The sequence below is a fragment of the Notamacropus eugenii genome, chromosome X, assembly GCF_028372415.1.
Source record: "Notamacropus eugenii isolate mMacEug1 chromosome X, mMacEug1.pri_v2, whole genome shotgun sequence".
In the NCBI taxonomy this organism is placed as follows: Eukaryota; Metazoa; Chordata; class Mammalia; order Diprotodontia; family Macropodidae; genus Notamacropus; species Notamacropus eugenii.
The window spans coordinates 29,179,867-29,192,821 of NC_092879.1; the positions used below are offsets into that span (position 1 = coordinate 29,179,867).

Here is a 12,955-nt window from a genome sequence, read left to right on the forward strand (position 1 = left end):
AAGACTTATTTATTTCCTCTTGCTGCCTCCTGAGCATTCCATGATATGGATATGCTTTTATTCCAAGTTCTTAGCTAATCTGTGATCTTCTGATTTTAGATGTATGCTTTGAGAATATTGAAACTTAAGAGAAACTCTTTTGGCTAATTGATCAGATTGAGGTGAGGAGGGCATGTTTCCGGTATGCTCTTCCTGCTGGATCTCACCCATTCTTACTTCCTGTACTCTTGGAAAGGACTGGGAAAAAGAGAGTTTCCTCCACCCTGCACAGGCACCAGTGGTGCTTAAATAAGCCAGGTTTATTTCTTGCCTCAACAGGAGATGAGCTCATCTACCTAGATCCCCACACCACTCAGACTTTTGTTGACTCTGAGGAGAATGGAACAGTGGATGACCAGAGTTTCCATTGCCAGCAATCCCCTCATCGAATGAAGATCCTGAACTTGGATCCTTCAGTGGCATTGGTAAGTATGTCCTCCAAAGGCTAACATGGGGCTGTGACAAAGATCTCAAGGTGACTGCAGCTGTCCCCACCCCACCCTCTGGTCATGCAGCTAGAGTGGGGAAGTGGGCTTTAAATGCTATTTCCTTACTTGACTGTCACCTTTCTTGCCTTCCTTCTTACCTACTCTCTTTATATGGGGAGTGTTTATAGTGACAGTGGAAAGCACAGGTATATGTATGTCAGTGGGGATATATTAGTGATTCATCATCTCTGAATCAGAAGTGAGTGGAGGTCTCCTGCCTAAAGAGAGTGTCTGCCTTCCCTTATGTAGGTTCAAACATGACTTCGGAGCTGGTTTTCTTTCCTTCTTTCTTGTCCTTCCTCCCCAATTAATTGAGACAGTAAGTCTACCTGTGTGTCAGCAGAATGGGTCAAACCATTATTTCTAGTTAAACTGATAACCTCTCTAATAGTGTGATCAGCCAGGACACCCAGATTCCAGCGTGCTAGTGAATTGACCATTCTGTTTCGAGGCATGTAGGTTGGCCCTGGGAATAGTCAGTTCTTTTGTATGTAGCCTGGATTTTCTAAATTCTGGTGGTTGACTAAGAATCAAAACCATTTATTAAATATTATCTTCAGTTATAAGTGGTGATGCAGTTCTATGAACTATTCTTTATAGATGAGAGTGTATGTATTTGTTGTGTATGCTTGTTCATATATAATTATATCAACACTATGTCTAGAGACTGACTGATAAATGGCTGTGCATTTCAGTACAAGGTCTGACATATGTCCAGGGATGGGAGATGAATAGTTTAGGGCACTAGGAAGACAATTCAAAGCATTTGATCTAGTGGTAATGGACTTGCAGTATCATATTGGTTCTGCCACTGTTTGCTGGTTGAATTTGAACGAGTGTCTTCTCCCTGGGCCTCATTTACAGCCTCTTTCACAGAAAGGGCATGGGTAGCATGATAGAGTGGAAGGAGCACTAGATTTGAAGTTTAGACCAGCCTTCACATTCTGACTCTACAACTTCTTTCCTGTGTGATGTTGGACAGGTCATTTACCCTCTCTGGGCCTCCATTTCTCTATCTGTAGAACAAAAGCATTGCAGTAGATGGTCTCTTGAGTTTCTTCTATCTCCAGACCCTATGACCCTACAATCCTATGACTAGTCTTCCTCCCTTGGCCCCCCTTCCCCCCCCCGCCCAATTCTGGTCTGTTTCTCCAAGGCCTAATACAGGATCTGGCACATAGGCCATTAGTAAATGCTTGTTGATTATTTGATTGACTAGTTGATTTCTGTAACTCCAGTTCTGTTGTCTAATATGAGGGATGAATAGTGACTAAATTTTGTGCTTTGTGTTTTTGATTGTGTTCTTTTGAATCTTCAAGGGATTCTTTTGCAAAGAAGAAGAAGATTTTGATAACTGGTGTGGGCTCGTTCAGAAGGTAAATCTGTCTCTTTTTTTGTTCAGACAGTTCAAAAATTTTTAAACATACTTTTTACCTAGCTTTCTACAGAAGAATGCTTCATAATGATAAACACAGATCATTGGCAGTAGAAGGGAACTGCCCAAGGGGAGTGTGGTTTGGGGGAAATCCAAAGAGTGGCAACATGGTATGGTGGGAAGAACCTAGCAGTGGGTTAAGGAGGCCTGGGTTTGAGTCTCAGCTCTGATACTTCCCAGCTATAGATCTTGAGCAAGTCTCTTCTCTATAAACTGAAGAGTTCAACATCAGTTAGAGTAAATAATCTTGCCCACCATGTTTCAGCATTAGACATTGGCAATATAATGGCTAGGGCCCTGGACTTGGATTCTAGAAGACCTGGACTCAAATCTTACCTCTGCTATTAGTTGTGTAATCCCAGGAAACTCATGTCACCTCATGGGGCCTCAGTTTCCTCATCTGCATAATGAGGAGTTTGGACTTTTGATGACTTCCAAGGCCCCTTCTTCTAGCTCTTAAAGTTCTGATCCTATGATCTCTCTAAGGCCTCTCCTAATGCTAACATTCTGTGATTCCAAGTCCAGTTTTGTTTGGAAAGTGTTTAGAATTGAGCATTCAATGGCCCTGTGGACTTAAAACTTCAACTATAGTGGCAACCTTTATAATTGGAAGTTAGCTATTTCAGCCTTACTCTTTTCCATATACTTCAGCCATTAAAAAAAAACATACACAAGGATTTCTGTTTATGTGTTAGAAGCTCATTTTCATTTAGCAGGTTTGCCCTCCCATTAACTATCATGTATAGGTGGATCACTAAAGTCCTCCCAGAACAGGAGCGCTGCAGTCCTAATGGACCTGGGCGTGAATTCTGACAACCCAGTGCCTCACTGGCTGGAGGAATGCTACCATGCCAACTTATTACCATTGTAGCTGGTCTTTTTTCCACTCCTATAAAGGTTATATAGAACATAGAAAACAATAGAACCAGTCCTTGGTTAATAAGTAGTCTAACTAGAATAGAAAAAAATTCCTAAAAAGAACTTGAGTCCTTTTGGAACTATGTAGCAGTAAGTACCCCAGTCTACACAGGAGGGCTTGCTGCACAGGTTCTTAAATCTGCTTTTCTAAAAGGAAAACAACTTTTGAGGGGTCAACAGTCACTTTAATCAAGCACATATACCAACAGAGAAAATACAGGTAAGACCAATAGACAGGGCTTCCAACTGTCTGACCATGGGCAATACATACATCGTTACCAGAGAGAAAAGCACCAACATCTGGGTTTTCAAAGCTGGGGGCTTCTTAAAATGGCTGCCCAGACTCTGGTGCACAAACCTTCTTCCAAAAACTAATCCCCAAAGCAAAACCTCACCTCAAAGTATATATACTTTTTTCAGAGTCAGAGGGCACAAATCCTTTGTGACCCAGTGTCTCACCAGCAATAAGCAAAAGATGTGGGCCCCCCATATAAAACAAGTTTTCCCCCAATCAAGACTCCCTCAATAACCCCACCTGAGGCCTATCAATGGGTAGGGAAGGTTTTTAACTCCCATTAAAAACTAGCCTAAAGAAAAAGCAGCTTCTGGTCACTTTTACCATTGTAAACCATTTTGTTTTTTTTACCTGTTATTGTTATCTTAGAGGGACAGGATTATAGTAGATAGAGAACTGGCCTCAAAACCAGGAAGACCTGCCTTCTGAAAAGTCTGGCCTCTGATATATACTTTCTGTGTGACCCTGGGCAAGTCATTTAACCTCATAGTGCTCTAGGTGCTCAAGATTGTAAATCGCAGAAAAGGTGCCAACTTGCATTGGTGGAGGAAAATTCCTCACTTGAAAGTTCCCTGTGCCATCGAAATCACAGTTCTGTTCTCTACTCCTATCCCTGTTGCCATCTTAGAAGAAAGATTATTTTTCTAACTTTCAGTATATGGTTTTGAAACTTTTCCTGTATTCATCAGAGCAATTTAATTACATCTGGTAGGGTTGCCATTTTTTTTCCAAAGGCTGGAGGGTGAGAACACACTTTTCAATTTCCTAGATAAGTCAATAGGAAAATGGAATTTGAGGAACAGAAATTTCATTTGCAGCCCACACTAAAGGAACAAATTTGTTCCCCAAAGCAAGGTACATTTTTACAATTAATTTGCTGCCCAAGATTGAATTTAAAGGTGGAGCACGAGCACTGTGTTAGTTTTCTTCAGAATGCTCCCATGAGTTTCCTTCCCTCAAAGCTACAGCGTCTAGAATGGATTAAAACCAAGCATTCAATTTATGGTGCACATCCTATGAATGTGTTGGCTGATATCTGGAGGCCATTTTGCTATCCCTCTTTTTCTCTTGGGCTATTTGTTAGAGGTTATAGTCTATCATCTGGATTATGGTTATAATAGTATCATGAATCTTGTGTATTAAGAGTCATCTTTATTTTTTACTTAGGCGATATTAAAGCCACAGAGTTTACAGATGTTTGAGCTGGTTCAGAAGCATCCAGCACACTGGCCTCCTTTCATACCTCCAACCAAACCGGAAGTGACAACTACAGGTGCAGGTATGATATTGACAAGAGAATGGGTAGGTTCCATCATACAGAGAGAGGTAGCTATGGCCCTGTATTTTCTGTAGAGAAAGGAAATTCCTCTTTATCTAAAATGGTTGGAATGAAATGTGTTGATTAATTGAAATGCTAGGTTATTGTGAGTTACCACATGTACCATATGGGACATGTCATTTCTAAGAGTGAGGTAAAATTCATGATCTAGAAACATTTAATGAGCTTCATTAAATCTTTCTTTGATGATTCAGTAAGCCCTTCAATATCATGTAAGGCCTCAGCGTCATCATTGTGCAAGGCTGATTTTCATTGGATGGGCTTTAAAAACAAGTTGAGCTATTTAAATTCTGGATAAGCAGAAATTACAGGTATTTTGCAGTGATGGTGTCATTTGACTCATTTGTCTTCTGTACACCTCATGCAGGATGATGATGATAATTATTTGGTAGCTTAGTGAAGCATCCCAATAAACAGTCATTTCCAGGCAAATAGCATCCCTCAACAAAACTTCTTATACTTTTCTTGTGGAAAAGATAGAGAAACGTGGGCTAGGCAATGCAGTATCCTCTGAGATCAGTCTTTGGCTCTCTACTGTTGAACATTTTTACTACTACTACTTACTTAGGTGAAGGTACCAAATGAGATGATATGTGTAAACTGCTTTGAAAACCTTAAAATTGCTATATAAATGTTAGCTATTGCTGTTTTATTATTATTAATATTATTATTATTGACAGTGTGCTTATCAGATTTGCAAATGATACAGAGTTGAGATACGGGATAGTTACCACATTAGATGACAATGTCAGGATCCCAAAAGATTTTGATAGGCTAGAAAGTCCAAGCTCTCAAAGAATTCACCCTTGTCTTTAAGAGCAGGGACTGTCTTGATTTTCAATTTGTATCCTCTGTGGTTAGCACAACTTTTGGCACATAGTAAGCGCTTAATACATTTTTTAAAATTTCATTCCATTTCCTATATAAGGCTCCATATTTGGGTTAATCAATGAAGTAAAAGTTGTAGAGGAGCAGATTTAACCCCAGTGTTAAGACTTTCTAACAATCAGAACTCTATCTGAAAGGGGGATGGGCTACTTCAGGAAGTAGTGGGTTTCCCCTTACTGGAGATCTTCTGGGAGAGACTTGATAATGACTTGTTGGGCATATTTGTAGAGAGGGATCCCATTCAGGTCCAAATTGGACTGGATGGCCTCAGAGGTCCCTTACAACTCAGATTCCATGATCCAATTTTCCTTTTGTTTCATGTTCTGGTAGAACTCATTGAATCCACCAATAACCTGTTTGAACTGGAAGAAGACTTTGAGATTTTGAGTATATGAAGTAGTGCCATCCAGCCTGTATCCACCACCTGGCACCACATTGCAGAGAACTTTTCTAGCCAGAGTGCCTGAATCACCAACAGCACAGAACACAAAATCAACCCAAACTGATACCATTTTCCCATGAGCTCTCTCCCTGGGAGAGAGAGAGGCAGAGAGAGAGAATCCTATTATGAGATGGTAATCAAGCAGAACCACGATGTTTCTCAGTCTTATTTAGAGACAGTGAGCCTACAGTAATGGTTTGGAAGTCCAGAGGACAACTCTAGCCTTGTTTCAGAACCAGTTAGTGGGAAGATAGCTACTCTCTCTCCTTGTAACATGTCTCTTCACAGAGATGATTCTAGTTTCGCCTTTGGGGTTGCATCTTGTGAAGCAGTTGTTTCTTTATAAAATTAAATTGTCTGGATCAGGGAAAATGAAAGGTTTCACTAAATTATTTTAATAGGCACTTTGAATAATTTTGTATGAAAACATTTCTATCAAGGGAATTATGGCAAATGGACACTTCTTACAACCTCCTTCCTGTTTGGGAGAAGCTTGCTTGCTGCTGTACCACCATCACCTCTCCCCATCCCCACCCCACCATCATGGCTGCATATGATACATTTCACCCTGACCTCAAGCAGATTTTGGTTCAAAAAATAAAGAGTCAAAAAGTGGTTTGTGCTTTTAATTGTGCCTCATTTATTTTTTCATTTCACATATTGCTACTGGGGTGCCTACATAATTAAGTGATATCCATGAATCACCTTTCTTTTGGAACCATTTAGGAGCAGTAGACCCATTTAAAGAGCATTTACTTTCAAACCAACCTCCATTGAATGCTTCCCCAACCACTTATTCATTGTGTGCATATGGATAGATAAGGTGTGTGTGTGTGTGTGTGTGTGTGTGTGTGTGTGTGTGTGTGTGTGTGTGTGTGTGTGTGTGTGTGTGTGTGTGTGTGTGTGTGTGTGTGTGTGTGTGTGTGTGTGTGTGTGTGTGTGGTATGTAGAAACATATAGGTCTTGGCTCCCTTAAGCTACTTCTGTCACTGTTTCCATAGCCAGAGGTCCTTGCTTAAGGAGTTCATTTGGTCTAGATTCTTCTTTTTTCTGCCAACCTTCCCTGTTCTATTTAACCACCCTCTTAGAGGAGTAGCAGTGACTTAGCCCATAGCCAGTTACTTCTCTTTTTCTTTTCTGTCCCTACTTCATGATGGCTTTACTTCAGCAATATATAAAGAAAGGTTGCAATAAGTGTTCAGATGTGTTCTCTGAAACAATACATTGTGAACTGATTTTCCCCTTAAGGAACCTTTGTGAATGGGCAGAGCTATATACCTAGGAATTAAATTTCTGGTTCCTTAGATTCCATTTTAACTAGAGTTAAATATTTTAGCAGTGTTACAGTTAGCTTTTGAAAAATTGCCTCATGGAGATTAAATTACAGTAAAAAAAAAAAAAAGGACTCTTCTTAGGTTAAATAAAGTTATTGGACCAGGAGTAGAGAACTTCTGGTTCTGCCATTGATTTACCATGTAACCTTGGACAGATCATGTTCCTCATATTTAAAATGAAGAGTTGAATTCTGATCCTTGAGGTCCCCTGTGATACAAAGAACAGCTCTTTCATGGACTTAACAGAAATGAAGGTTTCCTTTTGAAACAGAGTTCATTTCTTGGAGGAGGATCCTTTAGCCCTTTAATTCTGATATTCTTTTATATTTTATTTTTGTTAGTGTGGGTTGAGTGAGAGCCAAGAGCCTGCATTGAATGAGTGAGTTAGACTTATAGGTTCCCAAAGTGGGCAATACTGCTCCTTGAGGGGTGCTGGAATGATCGGGGTTGGGGGAAAGTGATAGTAGCCTCTGGTGCAATTGAGGAGTGTTGAATAAAAATAAGGGTTAACCTAACCCTGGGGGGAGCTGAGTAATTTTTTTTTTAAAGGGGGCAGTATGCCAAATAAGTTTGGGAACCTTTGATAGGGAAAAATTCACCAGAGGAAGAAGTTACACCCAGAGGATCAAAAGTTCAGCTTTAAAACTTGTTGTTATGAAATGTACTCCTAAGGGCCTTTTTCTAATATGATTAGGAATATGCTGAAAACTAAATGCTAGCATTATTTGCAGTGGAGAAACACTGGAAGCTTTCCCACCAAATGCGGGATTAAAGCAAGGAAGTTTTTCCCTTTCTCCATCGTTATTTGGGGTAGTTCTAGAAATGTTAGTGCAGTGGATAGGGCACCAGTGCAGGAGTCAGAAGGACCTGAGTTCAAATCTCACCTCAGACACTTGACACTCATTAGCTGTGTAACTTTGGGCACACAATTGCCTCATCCTGCATCATCTCCAGTCATCCTGATGAATATCTGGTCACTGGATTCAGATGGCTCTGGAGGAGAAGTGAGGCTGGTGACCTGCACAGCCCTCCCTCACTCAAAACAAAGTCTAGTGCAAGTCATGTCATTTCTCTGATGACATGGTCTTCGGCAACAAAGGACGAACACACACACAGAAATATTAGTGATAGATGAGAAAGAACTTAAAGCATAAATTTAGGAGAAAGGAAGACAAAAATATCTCTATTTGCTATGAAAACATGATAGTTTACTTAGAAAACTCCACGGAATCAGCAAAAGAAAACAACAACCAAAAAAGAATAGTTTCAGTAAAGAAATAAGACACACTCAGTTTCGTTCTGAGCATGGTGCATGAAGACTCTCCTAGACTTGTGCTGGTGCACAACAGCATAGAATAGGCTGCCTCTGCATATTTGTGGTTTTTATAAAAAAACACAGAGACTTACTTTTAGTAATAGAATTCCTCAAGAGGAATCTATCTTTGTCACTAGAGCAAAATGGCAATTGGAGGAAGTGGTGAAAATTAGTGCAATATACTCTGAAACCCATACTATACCCACTACACAGAAGAAACTGCTAGATTTTAGGAGACGCACTTTTTAAAAAGAGGCTCCCAATGAAGAGTCAACCAGGATAATTGTGAAAGAGTCCCTGAATAAACACTTTAATTCTAGGTCTCTAGCAGTCTCAAATGTGAATTGAACTCATCCTTGTAGCTGAAATTTCTATAGCACAACTCTAATGAGTTGGTACTACAAGTACTGTTATGTCTACTTTACAAGTGACCACAGTGAGATTTAGCCTAATGTCCATGGCAGAATTTGAACTCACGTTTTACTGACTCTAAGTTTGGTTCCTTTCCCTCTACAACAGCAGTTTCATCTGCCCACATTATAGTGGAATGACACATTTGACTAGGAGTCAGGAGAACTAGGTTCTAATTTCTGCCATGCCACTAACTTGCACAAGTCCCTTTTCCTTTTTTGGTCTCTATTTCTCCATTTGTAAGATGATAAGGATTGTCCTAGAAGATTTCTAATGTTCTTTTCAGCTCTAAAAGTTCTGTGATCTCAATAGCACTTGGAACAAATACACAGTTCTGAACAATTGGAACCTCTGCTTTTCATAAAGCTAGGGATCTCCTTTCTCATACTGAGGAAATTCAAAGCCCATGAGAAGTAAGTGACTTCTTTAAGAACACACAAATTCATTGAGTGACTGTCAAATGATAGGCCCCCAACAACACGCGTATATCAATTGACTTATATGTGCTGGAGGTACCAAGTAAAAACCAAAATAATCTGTTAAACATCCAATAAAATAAAATCCAAAATAACCCCTCAGGATGCTTATATTCTTTGGGGAAAAATAATATACCTAAGTCCACAAAAATACATACAAAGTAAATGGAAAGTAATCGAGGATAGGGACTGGATAGATCAAGATCATAGATAGATCATCCTTATGTCGGAGGTTGCTTATGAAGAGAGTTTTGAAGGAAACAGTTGAAGATGAGGGAGTACATTCCTGTCATAGGGAATACAACCTATGCAAAGGCATGGAGATGGGAGGTCAAATATAATTGAGGGTCAGCAAATATATCAGTCTGGTAGTACTCCTCGTACCTTGGCTTTACTCACAAACTTTACCTCCCAACCAATAAGCATATTAGTGATAGCACGTTCCAGGCATTTTCAGTTCCATTAGTGAAAACTGAAATAAGTGATCTTTTCTTACTTTTTGCATTCTAATTTCTTATATTACACTGGGTAGGCTCCATATTATTAATAGGTACCAAGACACTACTGTCATCAAAGCCAGCTGACAGATGAGATTCCTCAAAATGAAGATACTATTTTGTTAGAGAAGAGCTTTGCTATGAGTAGTGATACATGTATCCAAATCAAGTTATCTCCTGGTGGGCTAAAATGGAATTGTAGTTCCCATATTTTCTCTGTGCTGAATGGCTTCGTCTGCACCAAACCAATGGGTTCAGGGGTTTGTTTTCCAGGCTACTGAGACTTGTGAGGAGTGGTTACAAGATGTAAGGAACAGGGGACATGGGAACCATTACTGCTTTCAGAGTTTAAGCAGTAGGACCTGTTACTGTTCTTCCAAAACTGTCAGCCAGAAGCTGTATTTATTGACAGACTTGTGGCAACTCTCCAGTTATCAATCCTAGGAGATCTGAGATGCAAGGGTTGGAGGTTGACCCTGAAGAGATGAGGCTCAGAAGCTAGTAATGGAATATTACCAAGCAGAGACATGAGGCCAACAAAGTGACAAGTCCAGAAGAAAGCAAGAGGTATGGAGCAACAGAGATGTGATAGCCAAATATGGAACATCTGAAATGCCACATCCAAGTGGAGATAGACCCAAAGAAAAATGATCAGCAGAAAACATCAGTGATCCCATACTGTCACAAGTGTGAGTTATCCCTCCACACATGTGCTCTGGCTACATGTGCTCTTTATACATGTGATCCCTATACATTCCCATTCCTCTCACTGATGATAAGGATATTTGCAGGAGGGTATGCCCTAAGTTTAGGGATAAACTGTTTTATTGCTATGTTTCTCCAAATTCTAGTTCACTGAATGTCTTTACCTTAAATTAATTATGTTCTCCAGCTCCTCCTTCTACCTGTCTGACCCCTCCTCAGTCTCTTTTGCTGGATCTTCATCTAGATCACCCCTGCCAACTCTGGATATTCCCCCAACACTCTGTTCTGGGTCCTCTTCTCTTTCTTCTATGTTTTTTGCTATATATTTTCTTCTACTAAAAGTTCACTTATCATCTGTGCAGGTAATCTATGTATCCAGCCTGGCCTCTCTCCTGACCTCCAATCTTGTATTTCCAACTACCTATTGGACATCTTGAACTTCATGTCTTACAGAAGTCTGAAATTCAGTCTGCACAAAAGTGAACCCAATATTCCCTCAAAGCCTTTTCCTCTCCTTAACTTACTGGCTAGGGTACCACCATCCTCACCCCAGTCCCTCAGGTTCACAACCTAGGTGCCACCCTCAACTCCTTACTCTCCCTCAATCCCCCCCCAAATAATCAATTGCCACATCATGCTTTCTACTTTATATACGCCCATTTCTCTCCTCTGAGACTGTCATCTCTCTGGGACAGGCCCTCATCAATTATCACCTGGACTGTTATTATAACTTCTGGTTGGTCATCCCCTCCCCTGCCCCATTCAGTAAACTCCAGTGACTCCCTATTACCTCTAGGATCAAATATAAAATCCACTGTTTTATATGTAGAGTCCTTCATGACTTGGTCCTTTTTCCTCATCTCCAGCCTTCTTATACCTTACTCTCCATGCCCCCCTCCACCACACATACTCTTTGACCCAGTGACACTGGCCTCCTTACTGATCCTCAAACACAATACTCTGTCTCCCAATTGTAGCCATTTTCACTGGATGATCTTCATGTTTAGAACCCTCTCCCTCCTCATCTGTCTCCTGGTTTCCTGGGCTTTATTCAAGTATCAGCTAAAGCCCTACCTTCTTCAAGAACCTTTCCCAGTCCTCTTTAATCTTTGTGCCTTCCCTCTGACATTATCTCCACTTTAGCTTGAAGGCATCTTGTTTGCATGTTGTCTCCCTCATCAGACTGGGAACTCCCTGAGAGTAGAGACTATTCTTTGTCTTTCTTTATATCTCCAGTGGTGATTCTGCCCAAACACAACCTCTCACCCTACAAAATGTGGCAGATGCTGATTTTACCCAGCCACATGAAAGAAAGCAAGGGAACAGAGAGAGGAAATAGGCTGAAAATGTATTTGTGAAGGTGACTGATTCAGGCCTGACAGAAAGGGGACCAGAAAATCATCCGGAGTCAATTCTGTTGTCTCAGAATTTACACAGGGAAGAATCCAGGGCATCAATCCCACATTCTCAAGCATGAAAAGTCTAAGGCAGCCCTTCAGTCCAAATAATCATGAGCCATTTATTAAATACCTCTTATGTGCCAGGCACTTGAGATACAAACATAAAGGTGAAACAGTCCTTGCTCTTGAGGAAAATAAATTCTAATGTAGAAGAGACCATCAACATATATAAGCAAATACATAATATATACAAAATTAAGATAAGGTGGATTTGAGAGAGAATGCATTAGGGATTGAGAGGACCAGGAAAGACATCATGAAGAAGGGGGCATCTTGAAGGAAACTGGGCATTCTAAGAGGCAGAAACAAGGAGTGAGTGAATTATAGACAGGAGAAATCCAGTATAAAGGCATGAAGATGGGAAATATATAGGCAGTAGTATGTTGTAGGTCAGTATGACTGGACCAGTGTGTAGAGGGGAGTATAAGAAAACAGAAAAGGGAGGAAGGGGACAGGTTGTGAAGATAGAAGGGCCAGACAGAGGGGTTTCTATCTGGTCCTTGAGACAACAGGGAGCCCCTGAAATTTGTTGGGGTTGCGATATGATCAGATCTCCACTTAGGAAAATCACTTTGGTGGCTGTGTGGAAGATTTATTTGAGAAAAAGTTTAAGGTAGGGACACCAAATAGGTTATTGCAATAGTCCTGGAGAGATGTGATGAGAACCTAGATAAGAAGGGTGTTGATGTGAGTGGAGAAGGGGAGACAGATGTCGTGGATATAGAAAGGACAAGACTTAGCAACTGATCAGATATGTGAGATGAGTGAGGAATCAAGGATAACACCAAGATTGTGAACCTGGGTGGTGGGAAAGATGATAGTACTTGATAGTAATAGAGAATAATGGGGTGAGGTGGGAAGTGGGAGAGATGATGAGTTTTGTTTTGGATGAATTGAGTTTGAGATGTCTATG

General features: G+C 40.4%; 1 protein-coding gene across 2 annotated transcripts in view; it reads left to right on the forward strand.

The window, feature by feature from the left end:
* ATG4A (autophagy related 4A cysteine peptidase) overlaps nucleotides 1-6,473 on the forward strand; it is a 69,252-nt gene extending 62,779 nt beyond the window's left edge. For both annotated transcript variants that reach the window (XM_072626010.1, XM_072626008.1), the window contains 4 exons: nucleotides 319-464; nucleotides 1,847-1,903; nucleotides 4,343-4,454; nucleotides 5,733-6,473. In XM_072626010.1, coding sequence (XP_072482111.1) covers nucleotides 319-464; nucleotides 1,847-1,903; nucleotides 4,343-4,454; nucleotides 5,733-5,797 — 380 coding nt within the window. In that variant the 3' untranslated portion in view covers nucleotides 5,798-6,473. The remainder of the gene's footprint in view (nucleotides 1-318; nucleotides 465-1,846; nucleotides 1,904-4,342; nucleotides 4,455-5,732) is intronic.
* Nucleotides 6,474-12,955: the final 6,482 nt, after the last annotated feature.